The following is a 26,953-nucleotide window of genomic DNA, read 5'->3' as shown; positions in this document are numbered from 1 at the left end:
GTAAAACGGGGTTCGTAAACCGGGGGCCCACTGCAAAGGAATTGAGCATTAAGCCCTGCAATGTGAACCTAGCCTCAGAGAAGGAAGTGTACGTCAACTTCCTAACTTAAGTGTGTATTAGCGGCGAGAGCAGGGCCAAGGGCAGCCCGGCCAGGCTCGGCGAGTCATCAGTGCAGAGCCGCGGCAGTACAGAAGCCGATCCGCCCAGTGAGTGTTGATAACTGCGCGTGCGTTCCTGCTCAGCCACTTGCTGATGTTGTCTTTGCACCACCTGCAGAGGACGCTGATGTGGCAGATAAACAAAAGAAGCAGTCACAGAATCCGCACATCGAGCTGCGTAAGTTTGCTCTTTTTTTTTTTAACCTCTTTTTATTCCAACTTGTTGCGATGTAGCGATTTAAACCTGATGTATTTCCCACTCCATCTTAAGAATTCTCAGACGCCAACGCCAAGTTCTACTGTCGCATCTACTATGCCGACGAGTTCCACAGGATGCGCGAAGAGATCCTGGAGAGTGCTGAGGAGGATTTTGTCCGCTCGTTGTCCCACTGTGTCAACTGGCATGCACGTGGCGGAAAATCCGGAGCTGTTTTCTATGCCACTGAAGGTTGGACCGCTAAATCCGTCCATTTTTGGGGGGGGCGATTTAACAATGCAGAAATGAGACTGTTTTTCAAATCGACAGCGCAATAACAAGTACACTAAAGCTGTTTCCAACTACGGTATCCCCACCTCACAATTGATGACATGTTAACTGCGACAGTACATAAACAATTGAGAGTGTGGAAAGATTATTAAACCTGGTGCATGATTTGTGGCTGTTTGTGGACATCAGCCAGTTTTTCTTTTTGGAGTTAATAGTGGCTGTTTTTCTAGCGAGTCGGCTAGATTTCTTGATGGAAACTGGGATTTTGTCAAATAGACAGACGACATAACGTCATCGGAAACGAGACTTTAGATTCGGTTCGTGTTTTTGTTTGAAAATAATCAGCGAATGTTTGGAAATGTTTAATTTTAATTTAACAAGTGTTTGCATAAAGGACTACAGAAATAGAACATTTAGTCACGAGAGGCTGAAATATTGATTACTGATTACACAAGGTCAAAAATCCATATTTAGTTTTTGATTAATCAACATAGAGCAAAATATTAAAATTTACATATATTAAACATACTCAAAAACCAAACCACTTGTAGAAAGAAACACAAGTTTGATGCAACAACAGTTTCAAATAAATCCATCTGTTATTTTAGCAAAGATGGGGCAGCATTGCATAGCAAACTAAAGGTTGTATGAACATCAGGTCATCACAGCTTTTATATGGACAGTCTCTGCTTTTTCTTAGCTTAGTAACTTTGTGGCACAGGTTTGTATAAAACTATTAGCATTGAATGACATCAATTACTGTTTTCTTGCACTGATTTTTCCAGGTTCTCTGAACCTTTTGATTATGTTTTTTTACATGATGAAACAAACACTGTGCAACCCAGCAAGGCTCCTTTTATATCCAATCATGCCACCCACTTGCTCTCAATTTCTTTTTTCAACTGGAATATTTCTAACAGTTATATGAGGAACATTCCCAAACTTTCTCAGTCTTTTCTAACATGTAATTTTGCCATCAATTTCCAAATGATCTTATTTACAACAACAAAAAAAGTACCACTTAAAACATTCAATCTTTTGTGTTAGTGGATTCAATTGGATACCTTCTGAAAAAGAATGCAAATTGCAGTGCGCTGTTTATATTTACATTACAGTTAACACCTATTTCTTTGGATTTGAGTTTGGAGAAAAATGATGCAATCTTAAAATGCTTATATATCTTATAGCTTATATATCTTAAATATCTTCTCCAAAAGAATGCAAATCATTGTACAGTTTTTTTTTTTTTTACGATTTACATTGTACTCCTATTTCATTGGATGTGAGAAAGATGATGCAATCTTAAGTTTTTTTTGTAAGTAAAAAATTGCAGTGTTAATTTCCATGTAATTTGTAATGACTGGTTTTGGATTTGTTTAGGATGTTTATTTTAATTTCAGCAATATTAACAATCCCAACACAAGTGGTAGATTTTGAAATGAGCCCACTTAACGCTTCATTTATGAAACCTATATGAAACGTAGCAGAAAGTAAAACTAGAACATCATCTCTATTTCAGATGACCGCTTCATCCTAAAGCAGATGCCCAGACTTGAAGTCCAGTCATTCCTGGATTTTGCTCCCCACTACTTTACCTACATCACCGGAGCTGTTCAGCAAAAAGTCTGTATAACAAAATATCCATGAATGCTCCGGACTGATAAATACATTTGTGTCTCAGAGGCCAACTGCTCTGGCGAAAATCCTGGGTGTTTACCGCATCGGGTACAAGAACTCTCAGAACAACACTGAGAAGAAACTGGACCTGCTTGTGATGGAAAACCTTTTTTATGGACGCAAAATGGCTCAGGTGAGGAGCTGGGAAATGTAGTTTTAGTTTCTCGGTCAGCTTTACCATGTGGATGCTGTATGGCCTGGAATAACTTTTGAGTTTGAAGGTGGTTTCAAACCCCTGACCGCTACTGTAAAACAGAGTTCCACAACCGCCAGTCCAGTACCGATCCGTGGATCAACTGGTACCAGTTTGCATGGCCCGCACCTGAAATAACGATGTTTTGGGACTGATTTATTTTATCCTTTAACACAGTGGTCCCCAACCCCCGGTCCGGTCCGTGGATCAACTGGTACCGGGCCGCGTGGGCTGCACCACCTGTTTTTTGGCGCCACCTCTGGCCGCTGTTGATATTACATAAATAGTGAGAAGGTCCCCCCCCAAAAGGTTGGGGACCACTGCTTTAACAGATTCACTTGTGATCTTTGTGTTTTGGCGCCACCCGTGGCCACTGGTGTTATAGCATTTTGTAGTGAGGAAGAATGTGGTTTCACTTGAGAGCAGCGTCCACCGGTTCACAAAATTAATCATTGTAAGCAACCTTGAATCTTTTATGTGGGTGGTCCTTGAAGTAATTAGGTCAGCAGCAAATCCTCAAAAATGTTCATTCAAAAAATTGTGCTTTGAAAAATATAAATAAATAACATTGCTAGCAATAAAAGAAGCATTGGCTATCTCAAATAAATATCCCCTTAGTTGAGTTTTAAGGTACAGTAAATTAAAGACAGGTTCAAATATTCGCTTCAAATAAAATGTATTGTTCTGCAAAAGGTGTTTGACCTGAAGGGGTCGTTGCGAAACCGCAACGTGAAGACGGACTCGGGCAAGGAGAGCTGCGAGGTGGTGCTGCTGGACGAGAACCTGCTCAAGCTCATCTACGACAACCCGCTGTACATCCGCTCGCACTGCAAGTCGGTGCTGCGCGCCGCCATTCACAGCGACGCCTACTTCCTGTCCAGCCACCTCATCATCGACTACTCTCTGCTGGTGGGACGCGACGACGCCACCGATCAGCTGGTGGTCGGGATCATTGGTAAAGAAGAAGTCAAAACTGGCGCTTGAGCATTTTATTTTTTTTCCAAGGGGGCCCGGTCTCATCAAACGTTTTTACAGATTACATCAGGACTTTCACTTGGGATAAAAGGCTGGAGATGGTCGTCAAATCCACTGGAATTCTGGGAGGTCAAGGTTGGTTGCTTGGCTGGCTGGTTAGCTAAAAGATGGCTGGCTGGATAAGCTAGCTACATGGCAGGCCCGCCAACTAGCTAGTTGGATGGCTGGCTAGCTAGCTTGTTAGTTAGTTGCTTGGCTGGCTGGCTGCCTGGCTGTTTAGCTAATGGATGACTGGCTGGATAGCTAACTACATAGCTGGCTGGCTATCTCGTTGGATGGCTAGTTGGCAGGCAGGCTAGCTAGCTAGTTGGTTGCTTGGCTGGCTGGTTAGCTAAAAGATGGCAGGCCCGCCAACTAGCTAGTTGGATGGCCAGCTAGTAGCCAGTTGGGTGGCTGGCTAGCTAGCTTGTTAGTTAGTTGGTTGGCTGGCTGCCTGGCTGGTTAGCTAATGGATGACTGGCTGGATAGCTAGCTACATGGCTGGCTGGCTGGCTGGCTAGCTTGTTGGATGGCTAGTTGGCAGGCAGGCTAGCTAGCTAGCTGGATGGATGGCTGGCTGACGAGCTAGCTCAGGGATGGCCAAGTTCGGTCCTCAAGAGCCACGATCCAGCCTGTTTTCATTGTGTCGCTTCAACTAACACACCCGATTCAAATGATTGGCTCATGAGCATGCTTTGCGGAATCACGATCACGATGCTGATTTGAGTCAGGTGTGTTGCTTGAAGAGATACATGTGTTTCTTACATAGTTTTGATCAAAGCTTTTGACTTACATTAGATGGCATTGCCAGACTTATTTTCACACACGAAAAAAAAACACGCTTTTTTGTTTGTCTACAGGAAAGATGCCCACAGTGGTGTCACCGGAACTTTACCGTGCCCGCTTCTGCGAGGCCATGGACAAGTATTTCCTCATGGTGCCCGACCACTGGACTGGATTGGGTGTCAACTGCTGAGCGGGGCACACCCCTGGCATGCTAGGAAACCAGGTCCAACATTTCATGCGGCACCTGGAACATTTTTTAACGTTTTATTCACCGACAGACAAGCATCTCACCATTCCATACAGCACGAGCGATATTCCGGCAAATTTTTTAAATGGAGATCCAGCTATTATTTTATTATGTGGACCCTTGATGCCGTTGTCATTATAGTTTGCTACTGTAATTTAAAGTTTGAATATGTACAGAGATTATATAACTATTAAAACATTAACATTGACCTTTAAATGGTTTTTGTGTGTATTTATTTATAATGAGTGCTTTGCAAACTGACAGGACCACTGCATGTAAATGTATCTACATTTAATTGTTGTGGTTTAAGTTAAATTATTTACTAATAATTTTATTTGTTCCTTTAATTAGGCCTTTTTTCTCAAATATGTACAGTTTATAATTGGCTCCCATTGCAATGCATTAAGGAAACCCCATTTAAAAGACTGCTACAAGAAACACTGAAGACAAGCAAAACTGCAAGACATTTATTTTTTCAGAGTGTACAGTTGACATATAAAAACACTGAAATGTGGTCGTACTGCATCAGGAACTGCTTTAAAACCTATTTGGAGTGACGATTGTCCTGACTCAGGCTTCTCTTTTCTATTAAATTGCATTCTTTACACTTTGGTTTGTAATGTTTGTAATGAAGCAGCATGCTATGGGGATGTTTTTCAGCAGCGGGAACTGGCAGGCTCGTCAGGACATTTGTAGAAGGAAAAATGAAGGCAGCAATATACAAAAATACACTGGATGAAAACCTCCTCCAGACATCAGACTGGGACAAAGAAGTATTAACTTCAGAGAAAAATGGGCAAAATGCCTAGAGAAGTGTGCTAAGCTTGTGACATCATATTCAAAAGAGGCTGTCAAAAGTGGATCAACAAACTATTAAGCAAATGCCGTGAAAACGTAACCATTGTGATTTCTTCGTTTTTTTTTCAACAAATTATAACGGGGTCGCTGTAATACGACAAAATGTGGAAAAGGTGAAGCGCTGAGAACACTTGGACTGCAAAGCATTGGGGGAAAAAAGTAATCAGAAAAATCCCCCCCCCCCTCCTACACACACACACACACACACACACACACACACACACACATATGATTCCATTGGTCTGAATGTGTTCATAAAGCTCCTTGGTGAAAGACCAACTACAGTGAAATGTGTTGGTTGTTATTACCTCTGATCTTGGAAGATTTAATTTAAAAAAAAAGCCGACGTCAAGGCACTGCACACATTTGATGGCACATTGCTGGTAGGGATACACACACAGGTTTCACATTGGAGTGCTGGCAGTTCGCGTACCATCATGGAAATACAAATCAAACGCATTTATAAATAAATAGAGGATGACGTCGATCCTGCACGATTAACGGGAATGTTTATAGATACAATATGTTGAAAGAGGCTAACCTCGACTACCCTGATTGACAAACGTGGACATGCAAGCAGTGCACAGGAGCAAGACGGTGTGCTTCCTTCCCGACGCAACTCCTCACTATTTGTGCTTCAAGTAACAAAGAATAAATAAAAGCAACGTACTCACTAAAATATTCTTGAAAACAACTTTCTTCCATGTGACTCGTCTTTCAAATGAGGACTTTGTCGCTGTTTTGACTTGTTCTACTACCAAAGTAAATTCTCGTGAAATTATTTCCATGAGAACTCGTAAAGTTAAGAACTTTTTTAACCAGTCTTTCTTACTATTAATAAAAAAATTAATGAAAAACAAATCCCAAGAAACATTGATTTCTTTTTACACCATTCTTGCAACAATGACGTTTATTCTCATATAAACATTACTTTTTAATTATACAACTTTTGTGACTTTTTAAATAACACTACCATTTATGGTAAAATTATAGATTCATTTTTCTAAACTGACTTTCGTAACGCAGTGGTACCTTTACTTATGAAATTAATTTGTTCCGGAAGTAATTTTTGTAACGTGAATCTAGAGGTAGAAGTGAGCCGCGTTTTACATGTAAATAGCCTAATCCGTTCTAAGCCCGCAAAAATGCTCCTATACCCTTTAAATTAATAATTTTATTAAATTATAAAAATGGATCAGAACAGTAACAAATACATATTAGAATTACATTAGTGCATAATAATCAAAATGCATTATGCAAAGAATTAAAAAATAAAAAAAAAAAGCTCCTATACTCTTTAATCATATTACCAACATGAATGCAGTTTACTTGTTTGCCTTGAGGTGGTGCTGGTGTGTTGGACACCCTTTTAGGATGTTTATTTTTTACATTTTATTTTACATCCCCAGTGATCTAGGTATCATTTACAAGTCCACCGGAGGAATAATATATATTTTTGGATTATTTTGCGTGCGTAAGCTTACTTAAGTTTAGTTTGGTGTCATGCAAAGTGCTTCCTGTGTGATGTCATTGCTAAAGTGCTAACGACATCCTAACAACGCTAATGTCAGTTCACGACAGCCCAAAGTGGTATGTTACATGTATGCTTTTGTGTGAATATGTACAATGTTAGCCATAGCTAATGTCAAGGTTTCGAAAGAAGTCTCGACATGACCTCTTTTCATCTGTGAAGCCCTTTGAGACTTCAGTGATTCAGGGCTATACAAATAAAATTTGATTGATTAGTTCTATGGCGTGAATTGTTGGTGGGAAGTGTGGATGAAACAAGTAAAGACCACAGTAGAGATTGGTGCTAAAAACTATTGTCTTGTTTATGGGCAAACCACGATATTAATAAATTATAAAAATGCATCACAAACGTTAACACGGTAGACATCACAGGTTGTGATAAAGTATTACGTCACAGTCTTGTTGGAACGTGCGCTGGTGTCTGGTGTCTCATATGCCAAAAACGTCGCCTTTCGGATCTTGAATTTTCTCGTTACTAGACGATATTTTTCCACGAGGCATTTTGTAACCTGAATTTTTCGTAACAAGAGGCGTTTGTAAGTAGAGGTACCACTGTATTACAACTGTTTTTATTATAATATGCGATGTTTCTTAATGATTCCATTACTTCAATCTTATGATATTTTGACTTTCCTGTAATTTACGACCGACATGAAGTTGTAACTTTTATGTTAATACTACAACTTCTTATGTTCTTGTAAAATTGTGAGAAAAATCCTGTAAAACACAGGTGCCAAACTCAAGGCCTGGGGGGTCAGATACAGCCCACCACATGACTTTACATGGCCCACAAAATGCTGATTTAAAGGGACAGTGTTTAAGCTTTAGACCGTTTTTAATTAAAAAAGAATGAAATGATTGTAAGTTTCAAAAACTAGCAGATTAATGTGTTCTTAGTGACCAACAGTATGATTTAAAGATAACCATAGGTCTAGTTATCATTAAATTACATTAAATGGGGGGTGTCACTTCTCCGAAGGCGGCCATGTTTGTTATAGGTACGGACATTGGTAAATACAGCACCTTCCCTAATGAAAAACGGTCGATATCTTACACACTATCCCTTTAACTTCAAGTGTCTGGCTAAAATACCAAACTTGCAAGTTGTCTTAAACTTTTCAAATTTTGGGTGAAAAAAAAACAACCTTCCTTCTTCCCAACCTCTCTTTTGAACAGTTTTTACCAGTCTCCGATTTCAAAACTAGCTAATTGTGTGATGAACACAATGTATTCCGGCCCTCTGACTACAATGTGGCCCACAATAAAAATGAGCTTGACGCCCCTTACATCACAAGTTTGATTTGTGCTGTGTTAAATTGAATTTATCCTCCAATTGTTTTTTCAAACCTAAAATAACAAATTTCAAAGACTATCCAAAATTGTCACAAAGTTGCCACATTTTTAAAAATATTACAAAAGCTAAGAGTTTAGTTTCAGGTCATCATTGGACTATAAATCTCCTTTTGTAATCATGAATGGACCCAGTGCGTACACCCCATCTTTCCAGTGAATATTGAAGTATCAATTTTTGTGTAAAAGCTGCTTATTAAGCACATTGAACCAAAATATCAGTAAAAACGACTAAAAAGGACATTGCCCGTTCATTTCTCTGTTAAAAACGGCTTCTGTTCTTGCTTGTAAAGATCGAAAAGTCACAAAGTCGCCTGAGGCCGAGCGGCGAGGTCATTTTGGATTTGAGCACCCGTGTGTAGAAAAAGAAAAGAAAAAAAAACCTCCAAACAGTAACATGCAAATGATCCGCATGGACTTCTACTTGGACAGATGGCACGGAGAGGATTGGGGCACAGCAGAAAGGCTCAGAAAGTTTCGGAATCCTCAGAGTCGTTCTCTGTGGTCCCCTCGCTGGAAGGTCCCGAGGGGTTCCTGGCGCCGCGCGGGCCCCGGGCACCGGCCGCGTCTTTGTGCGCTTTGGGGGGCAGCAGCCTCAGCAGGGCGCCAGGGGAGGGGGCGCCGGAGCTGCAAGGGGAGCAGAAAGGCATCATGGTAGCCAGAATGAGCGCCAGGCAGTCGGCCACCTCGCGGCTGGGCGCGCAAGCCAGAGCGGGCGTCAAACCTGCGACACAGAGACAGGGGCGGTGGGGGGGGGGGGGGGGGGGGGGGGGGGGGGGAGGGGAGGGGGCAAAATGGGACAGGAAGCAGAAATGGCAAAGCGGGAGACAAAAGAGGGACGGCGTGGCATTCCTGTTAGTTTTTCAGCGGCGCACAAACATACAAAGAGGGAGGGGCTGCACAGTTCAGACATGGACAAAAGTATTAGGACGCACTTCTTCATCTACTAGGGCCGCTTCGTTCCCGAGTGGTCATCTTAACAGGACGTTCTACTTTTGCGCTGGAGCGATTTTGCGCAAAGCACGCTCCATAAAGTCAAGCTTGAATGAGGTTGGTATGAAAGAACTAGGGTCCAACTGATATGGATTTTTCTAAGGCTGATGCCAGTGCCGATTTTTGGCAAGGCTAGAGGACGACATTTGCCGTCAGGCGCTATTCTACTTCTGTCTGCACTCGTACTGATTCTTTTGTCTGTTTTAGTACTTACACTTAAAGTTAACACCCTGTCTGTGGTTCTACAGTTACGCTGCAATTGAAACACAACACGGTTATATGAGTATATAAGCCTTTAACCCTCAATAATAATACACCATCATGTTTAATACAGCGGATGAGCGTGCGATCGACAATCATGTCCACTGGATGGCGTTATCATGCTTTACATGACTCTCAAATGGTGGATGTCGATTCTCATTTATAACTGCCTGCCCTACAACTAAATTTGTCTAAATTTGTCCTAATCTGTCACATACACTACAAGTGAAACAAAGAATGGCTGAGGTTGAATTTACTTAAAAAAAAAAACATAATTAATTAGGTAGATAAATAACTTCTATGTTGCATTTCCTGGCCGAGAAAAAAAAGGCAAATTTGGTCTGTATTCATTGGTTACTTGAAACACATCCTAGAATGCTCTTATCAGCAATAAACCTGAAACCATCACCAAGAAAGCGAGCAACTACAAATAAATCTGGTAAAGTCAGTCAAATAGCAGGGGTCAACTGCAAATATGCTGTATAAAATAAATAAATAAATCTTTGTTTTAGGTCCCCAGAATTCATTTTGTGGAGCAATGCCTTTAAATAATGACATTAGATGGCCATTAATCCTTTTTTTCTTCTCATTTCGCTTTGTTTTGAACGACAGGCTGCTTTGTTTTGAATGACAGATCCACATAACCTTTGTCCACTCGAGTGGGGGGGCAACGTATACGCGACAAGATCTCAAGCATTCCAAATAGCTGAGTAAAAACCACAACAACAACAAAAATTGCATAAAAGCTTAAGTGAACACTGACGGGAAACTAGCATGCACACAGAGGCCAATGCGTCTCGTCAAGGCACCGTTCTCGTCTTACCGTTCTCATCCACCGTCTGACTGTTGGCTCCTCGGGACAGCAGCTGCTGGACTGCCTGTTTGAGTCCGCTGCGAGCCGCCAGATGGAGAGGCCTGACCAGACGTGACGTCGTTCAAGACAGAAGATTATAGCATGAGCCGCAGTTTGTCCAGTTTGGTCGTAAAAAACTCACGTTTGTAGCGCAGCATTTGTGGCATTTATTTGCGCAGAGTCAGACAACTTTTGCAGAAGGAGCAGGACACAGTCTTCCTTTCCCTGGATAAAATCATCAAATACACAGTCATGAATTATCAATGGAATACTTTTTTTAATCCACTTTCAAAAGTATAAAGTTGATATTTTGTTCATAATTAATTTGACTACTATTATTTTTCCTGCACAGTTATGTAGTTATTTCGGTCCATTTTGACTCTTCTGATGATGGAGAAGCATGCCACACACTAACCATATACCACAGAAGTGTTAAAAACACATTTTGCCGTTTTGTTGATTTATTACATTTTTTTTTTTTTAAAAAAGGTGTTTTTGCACCTTGTCCCCAGATCAATTACATCAAAATTGGAGAATATATACCATATCAAAATTTCAAGCAAGGTATTATAAAAACTTTTAATTGTAAAAAATCATCCATCCTTTTTCTAGAGCTTATCCCCACTGGGGTCGCAGACTTGGCGGCGCCTATCTCAGCTGGCTTCTGGCAGTAGGCGGGGGACACCCTGAACTGTTTGCCAGCCAATTGCAGGGCACACAGAGACGAACTGCCATTCACGCACCCAATCACACCTAAGGACAATTTTGTGTGTCTAAAACACCTGCCATGCATGTTTGTGGAGTGTGGGAGGAAGCCGGAGTGCCCGGAGAGAACCCACGTGGGTTCAGTGAGAACATGCAAACTCCACACAGGAAGGCCGGAGCCAGGAGGATTGGAAGCGGGACCTTTGAACTGTGGACGTGCTATTCACTGCGCCACCAAGTTATAAATACATTTATGACTGAAATGCAGAGGTCAGAGTTTAAAATTTACATGGCGATTAAGTTGTTTTATTTATTTTTTTCTCCTTCAAAAATGAAAATTCACAGTTTTATGCGCTGTATAAAGCGCACCAGATTAAAAGGCACTGTCAGCTTTTGAGAAAGCTTGTTCACTGACCACATGGTTTTGTTTAAAAAGACCCTTTCACTGTCACATGATTGAGAACTACCGTATTTTCCGCACTATAAGGCGCACCGGATTACAAGGCGGACCCTTAATAATGACATATTTTAAAACTTTTTCCATATATAAGGCGCACCGGATTATAAGGCGGACCCTTAGTTAATGACATATTTTAAAACTTTTTCCATATATAAGGTGCACCGGATTATAAGGCGCACCCTCAATTAATGACATATTTTAAAACTTTTTCAATCACAATATAGTAATACTCAAAGTAATAACAGTAACTCAAATAATAACTCAAAACTCTCAATAGCATAATAACTCAATGTCAATATGACCAACCTTGTTCAACTGTAAACACACAAAAGAAACAGTATTGATGCATATATAAGGCGCACCCGATTATAAGGCGCACCATTAGCTTTTTAAAAAAATTCAGGCTTTTAGGTGCGCCTTATAGTGCGGAAAATATGGTGCTTGTGTAGCTCAGGGTTGCAAACATTTTTTGTCGTGGCCACGCTGTCATTAAGTTTCTGTCAGAGGGCCGGAATGACTGTTACTGTAAGTCAAATACATGTTCAAGTTTGTCACACACTTAGCTAATTTGTTTTGGGTTTTTTTCCCCAAAAAAATATTTTAAAGGGATAGTGTCTAAGATTTAGAACGGTTTTCATTAAGGAAAGTAGGAGGTGCAGGTGCTGCATTTATCATTGTCCGTAGCTATAACAAACATGGCCACCTCCGGAAAAGTGCCACCCCCCATGTAATATAATTTAATGATAACTAGATCTATGATTAGGTTTAAAACATACTAGTGGTCATTACGAACACATTTTTTTGCAAGTTTTTGAAATTTACAATCATTTAAGTTTTTCCTTTTTGATGAAAAATGGTCAAAATCTTACACACTGTCCCTTTAAAAGTTGAAGACAACTTGTAAGTTTGGTATTTTAGCCGCCAGAAGCATTTTGTGGGTCACATAAAATGACGTGGCGGGCCGGATCTGGCCCCCCGGCCAGAGTTTTGACACCTGTGGTGTCGATAGAATAGGATGACACGTTTTCATTTTATGGTCTCTGCCCTTCGTGTTGTTAATTTACTCCACTCTGCCGACTGATAAGCATGTTGAACAGAGAACTGTTTGTGTGTTTAAGGTTGCGTTTAGGTCTGGCTTTCATCTTGTAGTGGTGAACCAGAATCTCAACTCTTACTTGTCCCTTCACACTCTGAGAGAACACCAGACTTATTATCGATCTAAGTGCTACAGATTCCACAACAATTCATAGGTAGAAGGATGCTGAATTTTCTATCCTCTGGTTGGCCGAACTTGTTAAAGCTAACTAGCAAAGCACATCTGTACGATAAATGACAAAATGCTGATGGGTTCTCTGCTTACATTTAGCAAGATGGCGACATGAGAACAAAAGCACCAACAGACTGATGAGGGGATAAATCTCCTGTATTTAGGTGGGTTTTCTTATCAATATTGAAAAAATGTTCTAAAGCTGGTCAAACATGATTGTGATAGTATGTCACACTCACAACTCACACCTCACACTACTTAGACTTGTATAACGAAAATAAACACAACAGACCCCCATGAACTTACGTTTTTACACGCTAGATGCAGGGCGGTGTTGCCATCTTTGTCAGTGTAATGGAGGCAGCTGATGGCGCTGTTCAGCAGAACCTCTGGAAAGAACCATGCACAAGATCAAATTAATTTTTTATTCATATTGAGCTTTTTTTCAACACGTATAACACGGCAGAAAGTCAAACGTGTGTACCAAGGGCCCCGGCGCGGCCCTTCTCAGCCGCCATCATCAATGCTGTGCGACCCGATTGGTCCACAGCGTCAACTGGTGCATCGTGGGAAAGGAGCAGCTGGACGCAGTCCACGTGACCGGAGAAGGCCGCCGCATGGAGGGGGGTCCTGAGAGAAAGAACTTATTTAAATGCCACTAATCTGTTACAGGACCCAGAATATTTTTGTGAGTTTGAATCAAGGAAAAATAGAACTGTACTCAGCAAACCTTTGGCCTGGCGCAGAAACACAAACACACTCACACACACGCACACACACACACACACACACGCACACACACACACACACACACACACCTGTCCTTAGCATCCTTGCAGCCGGCGATGTCCGATCCCATCGCTTCCAGCAGCAACGATGCGCAGGCCTCGTGGTCGTTCATCCTGTTGAGTTATAATTTGCCTCAGATTAAACATTATGGGGATTACTCACTTTATTGGAACCCTTGCATATTCACAATCCAGCATACTGAAATTTATTAAGTTGCAGAGTTTTAGGGAGGAACATAACCGCCGTTACTTATAGAAAAACTCTGATTGTGTGCTCAGGCCAAAGTAACCAAAATCATACACTGATGTCATCTGGTATTATTTGTTATTGCTTTTGTTATTTATGACAAAGCTTAGTCCCTGTTGCTCACAAAATCAGGGGATCTGTGTATTTAAAAAAAAAAAAAGGTTCACCCATCGACTCTAACAACCAAGTAAATTTTTAGCTATCAACTTTTCCTGTTTCTTTCTTCCTTTTCAATGGGGATAGTTTACATCTTCATTCACAGATGATAACCATTTAACAGCAAATGTGACATTACATGGCACCAGATACAGTGTGTGTGTGTGTGTGTGTGTGTGTAAGTTTCATGAGGGAGATGGGCACTCCTACAAGACACGTTATTGGCTCCCGGCGCAACCATCGACCGATGAGGGCAATGAGAAGTTGTAATTTACTCCCGCCCTGGAGTTGTATCTACTCCTGCCCACAATCACGCATCTTGTAGGCCTTCCTGTATCCCTCATGACACGCTGTTAGGTCGGCGTGAAGGAAGAGCAGGAAAGAGCAGCGCTGCACCGCAGCGTTATAAATGTCTTACCTGGAGTTCTTTTGAACTAAATTGGAATTTCAAATGTAAACGCTGATTGTTATCATGTTTGGTCAGCTACAGGCTTCACTCTAATTAGACTTCTGGGCGCCACTAATATAACCACGGCTCTTCATGAGACGACAGCCAAAGCGATGGGAACAGGAAGGAATAATAATACAGTTACTTTATGAGATTAAATAATTTAAGATTTAAATCTACTTGTACTCCAGCAGTTCGAATGTCTGAGGAGTGCCCATAGCAAGTGCATTTGTAGTTAACTCGTCTGTCTGGAATGCAGGAAATGTTCACAGCATATCTCTCCACAATATAGCTTTTTTTTTTTTTAATGAAAAAAAAAATCTGTGATGCACTGAGGCCGCAATAAGGGAGGCGCGAAGTAGTGAGGAATCACTGTATAGTCATTATTCTGAGTTTGAATCAGCTGAAAACAAAAAAGATTAAGGTTTGTTGCATAGTCAACAGTGTTATCTAGATATGTAACTTCAAAATCACTTGCCCCCCAACTTCCACCAAAAAACGTTGAGAAAAACAGACCGTTTATTTTGAACTAAAACAAGTAGCATATTTCTAAAAAATTGAAATGTGGACATTTTTTTAATAAAAATAGTGACTGTATATGTCAAAAAGGATTTTATTTTTAACAAAAACAAACCTTGTTCTTTAACACATTTCCAATCAAATGGCAAAACCAATGATCATTTATATTCACCGGTATATATGTGCAAAATATAATTATGCAGTCTAATTTGGTTATTTCTAAAAGCAAGTAAAGTAAGCAGTTACGTAAGTTTAGTTTACTTTTTTAAAGTAATTGTGACAACACTCGTAATAATAATATTAAAAAAAATGAGCACGCTTGATTCTCAGCATTCACAGGAATACGGTGCAGTTTTATAAGAATAGAGCCTGCGTACTTACACAGCACAGTGCAGAGGCGTGAAAGGGTTCCCATCAATGCAGCGACAACCTTTCTGCTCCAGTAGAACCTCCACACAGCCCTCGTGACCTAATAACAGAAACATACATGCACACATGAAAATCACATGACTACACGCCGCCCAGATGGCGGAGTCATGCCAATACCGACCGTGGTAGCAGGCCCAGTGCAGCGGCGTGTATCCGTGATGGTCTCTGAGAGGAGGCAGTGAGTCAAGTTCGGGGCAGGTCATGCCAAGTAATTCGCTCAGCCAGGAGGCGTGGCCTCTTGCCGCCGCCAGGTGAATGGCCGTGCGACCCTGAGCGTCGCCTAGCAAGATGGACGCCTCCTGTTCCAGCAGACACTGGACGCACTCCTCCTGGCCACACAGCAGCTGCAAATGTTGGTTAAAAACACATATAGCAGTAATTGAGTTACTGTACGTCAGGCTTGTCCAAACCTTTTCCTCCGAGGGCCACAAGGAAAAATCCAAGGCGCAGGGGCCATGATTGTTCTACTAAAATTATTAGGAGACACTAAAAAAAAAAAAAAAAAAGTTAAAAAACTAACACAAAAAAAAAATACAAATACAGTGGGCCCCCGGGTTACGAACTTAATCCGTTCAGCGGCTACGCTCGTATCTCGAATTGCTCGTATAGCGGGCAATCCAAACCCATGTTAATTCGTGAATGCGTGCAACGCGCGCCGAAGCCTTAGGTAAAAACGACACACTGTATACATATATTAAAATTGAGTGACATAATCTGCTGTACACTTGTATTATATAATAAATACAATGGATGAATAGTTTTTACCATTGTAACGACGAGACTTGAGCTGTGTGTAAGCGGAGGGGGGCAGAGTCTAACGCTCAAAGTTAACACGGCGATAGATATGCTATTGGTCTTACAGTGTTACAGTAACTCTTTCAGTCAGGGTGCAAATCACGCAGATACTAAAACATCATCCTCTTATTTCTTTCTTTACCGCTGCTAGTAATTTTAGAAGCTATGTCTAACAGATAAAGTATGCAAAGTCTTCACAACATTCCGTTTTTCACTAATTTTCTCTCCTTCCTTCCATCCTGTCCCATCAAGCTAGATAAAGGCGTTCGGCCAATAGCATATCGGCATTTCTGTGATTGACGTGTGACGCCGGCCAATAGCATCTCCGTGAGTGAGACCGGGTGACCTTAATCGACCAATAGCATATTCGCATCTCCGTGACTGACTGATAATTATTCGCACTTTTTTTTTAAACGGTTGGAATGTATTGACAATTAATTTTAAAAAAAACACACATTTAAACCAATGACAATTCTTTGTCCTGCAATCGGCACATTTAATTTCATGTCAGCTGTTTTTCCCTTTAGCTGTACAAACACTACACTTAAATGGTAATATATTTAGACACCGTGAGTGAGACAGTCAGTGTGACGTTGTAAGACCAATAGCGTTCACGTTACTGTCACAAGTATCTACTGATGATTGATGATATCGCTACTGTTGATTTTATTGACGCAATTAAACGAGAACAATTTTACATACTCAATGGCCGGCATGTTGAAATGCTCGTAAGGCGAGAGGTTTGTTCGTAAGCGGAGGACAAAAATCTCCCCGATCCACGCTCGTAAGGCGAATTGTTCGTAAATCAGGGTGCTCGTAAGCCGGGGGCCGACTGTACCTTTGAGTAGCATATCTTATGTAATCCACAGATTTGTATAGTGCTCCAACCATCCTACATTATCATACAAACATAAAACTACTGTATTCAGTCATTATCAAGGATGAAGTCTGGTCTCCATAATTAACCCAGTTCTAACAGCAAGAAAAAAATCACCTTGGTTTTTGATTGACAAACACCATTATTTTTTCCATCCAATAAATAGAAATGTCAATCCACCCATGCAGCATTCGGCTTTCTTGTATAAACCACTTGCTGGCGAGAGCCCTTTTTTGGCCACCAACAAAATGCTAACCAACTGTTTGTCTATTTTTAACCAATCCTGGGGAATATGTCCAAACATAAACTAACTCTTTCAGATTTAAATATATTTTATAATGCCACATTGATTTGTGTGTGTGTTTTTTTTTTAATATGTTTTTCAAAAAGAAATTGCTTGCTGATAAGAGCATTCTGGGATGTGTTTCCACTGCAAAGTTACTTTCTCTGATTGGCTCGTGGCCAGGAAATGCAAGATAGAAGTTTTTTTAATTCCCAAATTAAAAACGTTTTTTTGTTTTTGTTTTTTAGCAGATCCAAGCTCAGCAAGACTTTATTTTACTTGTAGTATAATTTTAGACAAATTTGAATGGAAACCAGGCAGTTATAAATGAGAACCGACATCCAGCATTAGCGCATCATGTAAAGCAGTGGTCCCCAACCACCGGTCTGCGGCCCAGTACCCGTCCGTGGATCAACTGGTACCGGGCGGCATGGGCCGCACAAGAAATAATATTTTGGGACTGATTTAGTTTAACAGTTCATTCATTTGTGCTTTGTTTGGCTTGATCTTTGTTTTTTGGTGCCATCTCTGGCTGCTGCTGATATTTGTTTTTGTAGTGAAAAAAGTACCTCACCATCCCTTGGTGTGGTTTTGAGAGCAGTCAGTTGGTGACCCACACATTGTTTTGTCTCTGAAATCTGCCCCCACTCGGTAAATTGAATTTTCTTTGTAAGAATGTTGATGTATGATAATACGCCCAAAATCAGTTGTTTGTTGATCCAACAACTTGTGACTATGGATAACATACTAGCTAATATTAGTTCCTATCTTCATCATGTAGTCATTCTGTGCTGCCCTGTATGCGTTTACTTTGTTTGCATTTTCATTTGTGCCATGTATTTCCCTTGAAATTAATTGCTTTTGTAATTCAATTTTATTATTGACAATGTAATTTGCGAGCAGTAAAAATCTCAATTGATGATCAGTCAGTGGTGATAAAAAGGTTAGAGACCACCAATGTAATGCATAAGAATGCCATCTACTGGACATGATTGACAATTGCACGATCGTTCCACCTGCAATTCACACAGATGCAGTTTGACCAACATGATGGTGTACATATTACAGCTTAGGGTTAAAGACCTTAGTTGAATTTGTTTTCATCTTACTCTTGAATTACTGTTTCAAGTACACTACAGCAGTAAAGTTACAGACATTTATGTAACTTCAAGTCTAAGTATAAAAATGTCCATACAAAAGTAACGGAACAAATATTCCATTTTAGATGGAAATGTAGTGCAGTGCTTCTGTTAGCATTTGAGCTAACAAATAAGGCCAAGCTGGACTTGACTGTTTACCACATATCCAGGTGAAGTGACTCACTCACCCCGAGGTGCAGCGCGGTCATGCCGTGCTTGTCGGCCATGTTGACATCCACCTCCCGCTCAAGCAGCAGCGACACGGCGTCGACGTGACCCCCCGCCACAGCTAGCATCAGAGGTGTCCTGTACACACAGATAGTATGCTTATATCTGAGCGTGCATATGTGAGTGCGTGTAAAAAGGAATGACTTACTGTCCCTGACTGTCAGCGGCATCAGCGAGATCCGCGCTGTCCGATTCATCAAGTAGTAGGCGTAAACATGTCGTGTGACCATTCATCACTGCAGAGCAGCATATAAACAGAATGTTAGCACGTTGTTACCTTGTGGCTTAACTACAGCTTTAATGTTGACTCCCCACCTGCCAGATGTATGGGGGTCCGCCTGCGCCGCGTGTCACAAGTGCGTGGTGACGCCCCGTGGCCGAGGAGAATGTGAACGCAGTCGGCGTGACCCCGCAACGCCGCCATGGCCAAGGGGGTGCGGCAAGCTTCGTCTACCCGGTCCACCTCCCTCTCCCCTTGCAACAGCACCTCAAGGGCCTGTGCGTGGCCATGGTATGCCTGCACACAGCCAATTTCAATGTTCAATTTCACTATTTCAATGTTTTTCAAGCATGTGGGAGAAGTAAAACCCTTTTCATAATGTTCTTTAAAGGGTAATTCAAGTGGAACTTTTTCTTACAATATGTTCTATGCACCCCCACTAGTCAATATACAGTACAGCATTCTGGTTAACATAGTATTGGATGTTAATTAAGCAGCAAAACACATCTGTTTCATACATATCAAGGGGCAGCTATTCCGTCTCTTGCTGTTGACTGAAAATGACATCACAGTTGCTCAGGTGATTGGTCATTACCTGAGCCGCAACTATGATGACACTTTCCAGTTGACAACAAGTGGAAAAGTAGCCGCCACCTGAGATGGGTTGATTTTGCTGCAAAATTCAAATTCCATAAATGCAGTATCTATCAGAATACGATGTTTTGACTAGAGGGGTCGTATAGAACAATAATATCTTATTATAAAAAAATATATTATTGTAATTTTTTTACGTGATTTCCTCATTAAGTATTGTTTAATGAATTTAATAATATATTGCCGATTTTGACCTACTACTGGTGGTTTTCAAACAAATTAGGTCCCTCAAGTAACCACCATGTAAGTACTCCACTTCACAAACATTGGTGTCATAAGATTTTTCTTTAAAGTTTATAGTGAAAGGAGTTTGCAAAAACCAGTTGTTTATTAAAGGGACAATGTGATTTCGACCGTTTTTCACTACGGACTAGAATACATGGCAGCCGACGGAGAGGTGCCACCCCCCATGTAATATAATTTAATGATTACTAGACCTACCATTATATTTAAAACATAATGTTGGTCGTTAACACGTTTATTTGCAAGTTTTTAAAATTTATAATCATTTAATGTATTCCTATTTAATGAAAAATCACAAATCTAAATCTTACACAGTGTCCCTTTAACCAGCTTGTTTTTTGTTTTTTTTTTAAATCCCTCAACATAAGAGGTGTTCAGACTTATTCCTCAGAGGGCATGAAGAAAAATAGAAAGACTTAAGGGCCACATTTTTTATTAATTTTCAATCAATCAAGAAAGTGATATATTGTCAAAATAACATGGTTTTGAAAAAAAAACTGATAGATCCTGGCTTTTTGTTAAAGGTGATGAGACAATTTGATTTTGTTTCATACTTTTAACACCTTGGGCCATATCAAAATGTAATTTGAATGTATGCCCATGGGCCTCTTTAATGTGGACGACGGGCTGCAAATGGTCCCCGGTCCATAGTTTGGACGTCCATAGTTTGGACACTGTCTAGAGGGCATTCAATCTTGTTTTATTTTCAAGACTGAAATGAGTCATTCTTATTTATTGGCAAGTGTTTTTACTCGAAAGGAAGCACATTTTGAATAAATAAATGCAGGGTTGCATTTATTTCGCATTTTGTACAAAAAAAGTCACTCAAGTAAGTATAGACAAGAAAATGCCTCGTATATGTTTAGACTTACAGCAAGGTGCAGAGGGCTCCTGGCGTTAGGGGATTCAAGGTCATCATGATAGCCGTCGTCTCTGTCTAGTAGCTGCAAGGTCACATGTTGTCAGTGCATCTAACCTGTGTCGAACTGCACACTGTTTTTGCGTGCGTGTACAGACCAGTTCCAGGCAGCGTTTGTGTCCGTAGGCTGCAGCATAGTGAACGGGACTGTATCCTTGTTTGTCTTTTAGTGAGGCTGTCGCTCCGCTCTGAAGCAGGAACTCCAGACATCTGCAAAGCAGGATGGGGCAACAATCACTCTGAAGAAAGTCATAGGAAATGGCGGATCAAATTTTGGGGGAGAAAAGTGTTCAGTTAATGTTGCTGTTAGGCTAATGTTTATCCATTTCCCTGCTGTCATTAGTTGGGGATTGTGTCGTCATCAACGGATATTTTATACAAGCAATGAGTTTCCTCTGCTGAGATCAAGAGAAAATGCATGTATCTGTTTTTAAATGGTGTGTTAGAAAAAAAAAAAGAAATACTCAATTACAGACACCTGGCAGATGTCCTTAAGTACGGTAAGTACCATATTTCACTGGGTACAAGTCAAATTTTTTTCTCTCATTTTCAACACCCGTATTAGAGGGTTCGACTTCTAACCGCATACTTCAAAACATACCAATTTTTTCCACATGTTTGAATAACATTGATTCTAATGCAAAATAAGTGATATGTCATTTACAGCGCTTAAAATTATTAAAAACAGTAAACCCCTCATTTGATAAAGCACGCATCTATTTTAGAGTGTTTGCAAAGAACGTTGTAAAAAATGCATTCGTCAAGAGCCGCTTTATTGCCTCTTTGTTGCCAACAACAAGGCTGTGTGGATAATTTTTCAAGCGGACTTTGACGTATTATGAAAAGACAGCTTGACTCGTCTCCCTCAGCAGGTAGACGTGTCCTTGAAGTCGGCTTGGATGTATTGGCAGATGGGGAGAGAAACAGCAAAGGGCAACCTTCTATGCTTTGATCTCGCAACAGTTGTCACTTGGGTAAAAAACATCAAATAAGATGATCAGATAATCCGAAGAGGAGGTCCCTCAGTTAAATTGGAGGAGCTATTTGGCATGTCAGATAGTGATTATGACTTTTATGTCATGATAGCGGGGCATGTTGGTGAGGGGTGTGAGAAAGGTGGATCCAAAGGGAGGTCAGGACATGATGTGCTCAAAAAAGGGAAGGTTTATTTACACGTGGGAACAGAGCAAACACAAACTACACAGGATCCAAAGTAACAAACAGAAACAGAAACCAAACTCACAGAGAATCAGTGACAGTGCGACATGGAATTCTCGGAAAAGGCACATGTAATGACATCAGTTGGAAAATCAATGACATTTGACAATGACCCGACAACTAAGTCGAACAATACTGGAGCTTAAATACATGGACGCTATTAGGACATACATTCAACAGCTGGAAGGGAAAAAGAGGCAGGGGGAACTGATTGCCTGAGACACGGGTTCTGGAACACACGGACGACAGGTGGAACTAATCAGACTAAGCAGACAGACACGAAGGAAAATGCAACACGAACCCAAAACAGAAATGAACAGAGACTCCACAGTTAGCACAAAACCCCAACATACACCGACAGAAAGTGACACTTTAGGGCTTTTCGACAGGATAATAATCAGCTGTGTAAAAAATAAATAAGTGAGAAGTCAAATAATTTTATTGGTGCAACATTAGTTTCAGCATTTGCGTCTACGCGCACATTGCCTTGCACTTGTCTTGTTTCTGGCCCACCTCCTCCCCCATAACCACAACAGTAAGTTATTGAATATACAAAGAAATTTGTCTAAAAGTACCGTAATTTCGCATTTTTGTAAAGTTTCCCAAATTGAAGTTAAAAAAAGGGGGGGGGGGGGGGGTCGACTTATGAGGTCAACTTTTACTCAGAGAAATACGGTAATTGTACTTCTAACTGTTAAGATAAATTGGTGCACCACCTGATCAGAGCCATTTTTTATTGTGAAAACATCAAAAGTCAGCAAATGGGACTCACAGAGCTGCTTCTTTTTCCCTCTCTGCCTGGACTCCTGCACTCTCAGGCTCCAATGCAACACGCCGCCTGCAATGCATTCATTACATATTCATTACACTCATTGTGCAACACTCATGGAACAGACAGCAATGATATGTCTATCCTCATGGTTGTACTTTTATCATGATTTGTTGGACAGAAAACATATAGCATATATACACACATATACACACACACACAAATATACAGTATATAAACAGTATATATATATATATATATATATATATATATATATATATATATATATATATATATATATATATATATAAAATTATCCTATTAATGGATTGAGTAATCGAGAAAATAATCCATTTTAAAAATCAGACATATTAGCATATTAATTAGAAGAGTATAGACAATATTTTCATCCATTTACATGTATGTGAGTAATATCCATCCATCCATCCATTATCTATAGCTGCTTGGTCACCCTGAACTGGTTGCCAGCCAATTGCAGGGCACACAGAGGAAAACAACCATCCATGCACCCAATCACACCTAAGGACAATTGAGTGTGTCCAAAACACCTGCCATGCATGTTTTTGGAGTGTGGGAGGAAGCCGCAATATCCAGAGAGAACCCACACAGGCTCGGGGAGAACATGCAAACTCCACACAGGAAGGCCGGAGCCAGCTGGATTCAAACTGGGGTCCCTTAACTGTGAGGCGTACATTCCAACCAGTGTGCCACAAGCACCGAGTGTTTGTGAATTAATTTGGAGTTTGCATACATTGTTTTGTATTTAATTTTGTTTTGTGGAAATGCTAAAGTTTAATGTCGATTACCAGGATAATTGTCAGGATTCTTTGAAGCATGCTAATGAGTAAATCATTTTAATCAGGTCCGTTGTTTGAAGGGAAACATTGTAACTAGGCTGGATTGTGGCTTTCGAGATCGAAAATGGCCACCTGTTACAATGGATTCCCTGAGATGGCACGGAAGTTCCTATTTAAGTATCACGTTTCCTTTTACCGTCTGTCCAGGTCTGAAGCTGCAGCATAATGCAGGGCAGAGCGCCCCCACTTGTCAGTGGCATTGATTGCTGTACCACAAGCCACCAGCGTCTCCAGACACTGATAGTGGCGGCTGGCGGCTGCATAGTGTAGAGAAGTCCTGAGGAAGACATATCAATGGAAAACGCCAACAAAGAGAAATATGTCAGCAGCTGAGATCATCACTCATGCCCAACCAATTACCAAATTCAAATACCTAACAAACTGCTCCAAATGCATACATGTGCAGTTAGTGTATACACCAAGGCTACAATCATTTAGCATTTCTTAATTCAGCTTTATCTTGCAGTTTTCAGCCGGTTGTGTGTGTGTTTTGTTTCCACTTATTAGTGACGCCATGACAACCACGACATATCCCACCTGCCGCAGTCGTCTCTCCTGTTGTGGTCGCCGCCGCTTGTGAGGAGGAGCTTGACACACTCCACGTTGCTGCACTCAAATAATAATCACCAGCGTCAAAGAAAACAGTTAAACGTTTTTCAATCTCAGGGGGTTGACATGTTATCCAGGAGCACCCCTGCTGTCAAATGAAAATGATGTTGAAATGGCCTTATGCTTGCATTGCAGACATCCCTTGACCAAAGCCAGAAAATAGATGAGTTGTGTGCAGTGCAAGGGCACTCTGATGTCAGTTGTAATCGAGGGCAGCCCCCTGAGATTGATTAAATGGATCAAAACCATTTTTTGACTAATGAGGGGACATAGTAAGTATTACTTCAAAGAAAATCTTTGAAATTACTTTCTCTTTAATGTTGCTTCAAGTAACATGGCTAAGATCTTGTTTTGCTGGTTCACCCAAAGTGTAAAGACCTAAAATAATAATAATAGCAATATAAATATTTACAGGGTTGTAATGCATTTACTCCAGAATATTTATTTAATAAGTATGTACCTAAAATTAACATTTTTAAAAGACGTTTTTTTCAAATCTGCAATGAACATGTTTCACTTGAAAAGTACACTGAAATAGACAGTTCAAAATGTGCAAAGCATACAGTACCAGTCAAAAGTCAAAAACACCCTCCAATTTAATAAAAAATACCGGAATAGTATCTTAATTCTTATGGTAAAGTTCCTGCCATGACAAAACATTGATGGAACAAATGTTCAATAAAAGGGAATACATAGTTTAGGGCTGCACAATTAATCGAGTTTAATTCGCGATCACAATATTGGCGCCACGATTAATTGAGATGATCCACAATGATACTAACATTTAAAAAGTCAAGCCCTTTTTTTGATTACAAGTCAAATCAAGCACTACCACCAGGGAGCAATGTTTCCCTTATGTTTGCATGACAAAGCTGCTTATTTTCGCACAAAAAACAAAACAAAACACTTCTTTCGAGTGTCATCTTTTGCCCCGATAACAGTTAACAATTCTTTTTTTTGAAGGCATTTCCAAACTTTTCTCAGGTAATGTACATTGAACACTTGGACCCAGATTGTAATTCCAACGTTATCATTTTTGTAATAATTTATGTTGGGTTGGCCAAAATTTCTCAAACGTAACGTGGACATTTTTGCAACCCGGCGCTCACCCTCCAGCAGCGGCGGCGTGCAGACAGGTCCTTCCCTGACTATCGGGGGTGTCAATCTGAAAGCCTGCACACAGGACCGAGTCGTTACACATTATGCTAAACCTCCGGCCTGAAGAGGGCCACCCAGGAAGACAGTAGTGAGCGGGGATGACATACAGCAGCAGCCGCCATAACGAAAGGAGGACAGGAAGTGATAGGGAGAGGCACAGGAAGAGGCAGGACAAAGAGAGACAAAGAAAGAGATACAGGCATTAGTGAGACAGGTGTGAGGAAACGGGTTAGGTGAGAGTGCATGATGCTGGCTGTGTGGATACAGGAAGACAAAAATAAGCACACAGATGCAGAAAGATAAAAGCAGAAGAAAATAATGCTAAAGTTTATCGTAATTCCCCAAAGATAAGACACACTTTTTTTTCCCAAAAATGAAGGCCAAAAGTATGGATGTGTCCAATAAAGGGTAAGTAAAATAAAAAATATGTTATTTCTATTTTTTCTATTCCACACCATTCGAGAATGATCTGTCAGCCAAATAAGCCGATTTTTGATGCACAGATGTGCATTTTTATATCAGCAATATTCTTACTTATAGTAATTACTGTAACGGGACCAGCTAGAGGGCGGATGTCAGGTTGCTGTTAGCAACTAACAGCAGCTCATGTTAGCTGAGGTTGCTACTGCATTATTCTCAAAAAAGAAGCGAGCAGACTGAACTAACGCCCAAATCCATCCTTGTTCACACAAAGGAATATGATGTCTCTGGCTCATTCAATTAAGAGTGGCAAGGTCCAGCCAAGTGCTCTGGTTACTGAACGCACAAAGGTGTTCTATTTGACTCATTTATTAATTGCGGTCTTTTGGCATATACAGTACAGTACACACAATCATAAACTTGGTGAAACACAGATGCCGCGCAACTTTGGGTATTTATGGTAAAATTAACTTTAAATTTAACAACTTTGAACGCAAACAGTTACACTCACGGGGCGTTCACTGAGCGCTCACAATGTGTGAAATCTAAAACACACTTAACTTTACATGCAACAAATATATAACTTGCAGATATGAACACAAGAAAATATGAAGAGTTTTGGAAGATTAGATTTATTCGGTTTTACTAGTTTTAATATTGTTGCTAAAGTGTTGGTGCATCTTATATAAAGTAACATTAAAAAAAAAAAAATTGACCCCAAAATTAAGAGTGTGTACGTTGGTGCTTCTTATATTAGGGGAACTACTGTATCACACATTATTTTGTCACGATTTTAAAATTATTAAAATTTAAAGGGCCCGTATCAGTGAGGTTCAACTTTTTGAAGCTATTGAACATGTTACAATGTTATTTTCTCACCCTAAACACCTCCAAAGTGTTCTTATCCTTCACTGATGCATTTCGAAGAATTGCTTGCTTATTCTGCACTCTCAGCACCGCCCTGCCTGAGCAGATAAACATGACTTGCGAGAGGCATACATACAGTACGTGTGCTAGTCGTACAGGATTTTCTAGTGAGTTCAGTCTATTTTGTGACTTGAAATTTGTTTGGGTGTGCAATTCAATTTTTCTCATGTCTCTGGTAAATCAGGCCCT

The 26,953-nt window shown here is 40.5% G+C and overlaps 2 protein-coding genes across 4 annotated transcripts in view; one reads left to right on the top strand and one right to left on the bottom strand.

Annotated features, from left to right (window-relative positions):
• LOC148423146 (1-phosphatidylinositol 3-phosphate 5-kinase-like) overlaps positions 1–4,779 on the top strand; it is a 31,064-nt gene extending 26,285 nt beyond the window's left edge. Inside the window, exons 36-43 of the mRNA XM_088415192.1 lie at positions 122–207; positions 278–337; positions 431–607; positions 2,166–2,269; positions 2,328–2,456; positions 3,210–3,471; positions 3,552–3,626; positions 4,391–4,779. Coding sequence (XP_088271318.1) covers positions 122–207; positions 278–337; positions 431–607; positions 2,166–2,269; positions 2,328–2,456; positions 3,210–3,471; positions 3,552–3,626; positions 4,391–4,506 — 1,009 coding nt within the window. The 3' untranslated portion in view covers positions 4,507–4,779. The remainder of the gene's footprint in view (positions 1–121; positions 208–277; positions 338–430; positions 608–2,165; positions 2,270–2,327; positions 2,457–3,209; positions 3,472–3,551; positions 3,627–4,390) is intronic.
• A 236-nt stretch (positions 4,780–5,015) lies between these two features.
• Positions 5,016–26,953, bottom strand: part of LOC148423145 (serine/threonine-protein phosphatase 6 regulatory ankyrin repeat subunit C-like) — a 39,931-nt gene continuing 17,993 nt past the window's right edge. Inside the window, exons 12-28 of one of the 3 annotated variants that reach the window (XM_088415028.1) lie at positions 25,369–25,477; positions 24,188–24,256; positions 23,787–23,927; positions 22,776–22,841; positions 20,884–20,995; positions 20,739–20,810; positions 19,065–19,266; positions 18,898–18,985; positions 18,710–18,827; positions 15,549–15,771; positions 15,380–15,467; positions 13,659–13,742; positions 13,325–13,470; positions 13,147–13,229; positions 10,551–10,633; positions 10,379–10,470; positions 5,016–9,025 (exon numbers count right to left, since the gene is read on the bottom strand). In XM_088415028.1, the coding sequence (XP_088271154.1) occupies positions 8,769–9,025; positions 10,379–10,470; positions 10,551–10,633; positions 13,147–13,229; positions 13,325–13,470; positions 13,659–13,742; positions 15,380–15,467; positions 15,549–15,771; positions 18,710–18,827; positions 18,898–18,985; positions 19,065–19,266; positions 20,739–20,810; positions 20,884–20,995; positions 22,776–22,841; positions 23,787–23,927; positions 24,188–24,256; positions 25,369–25,477 (2,033 nt within the window). In that variant the 3' untranslated portion in view covers positions 5,016–8,768. The remainder of the gene's footprint in view (positions 9,026–10,378; positions 10,471–10,550; positions 10,634–13,146; positions 13,230–13,324; positions 13,471–13,658; positions 13,743–15,379; positions 15,468–15,548; positions 15,772–18,709; positions 18,828–18,897; positions 18,986–19,064; positions 19,267–20,738; positions 20,811–20,883; positions 20,996–22,775; positions 22,842–23,786; positions 23,928–24,187; positions 24,257–25,368; positions 25,478–26,953) is intronic. The other 2 variants (XM_088415029.1, XM_088415030.1) reach the window with 2 other exon arrangements.

The sequence above is a fragment of the Hippichthys cyanospilos genome, chromosome 5 (assembly GCF_059441005.1).
Source record: "Hippichthys cyanospilos isolate Australia breed blue-spotted pipefish chromosome 5, RoL_Hcya_1.0, whole genome shotgun sequence".
In the NCBI taxonomy this organism is placed as follows: domain Eukaryota; kingdom Metazoa; phylum Chordata; class Actinopteri; order Syngnathiformes; family Syngnathidae; genus Hippichthys; species Hippichthys cyanospilos.
The sequence above is the reverse complement of the archived record's forward strand: the minus strand, read 5'-3'. Positions and strand labels throughout refer to the sequence as shown.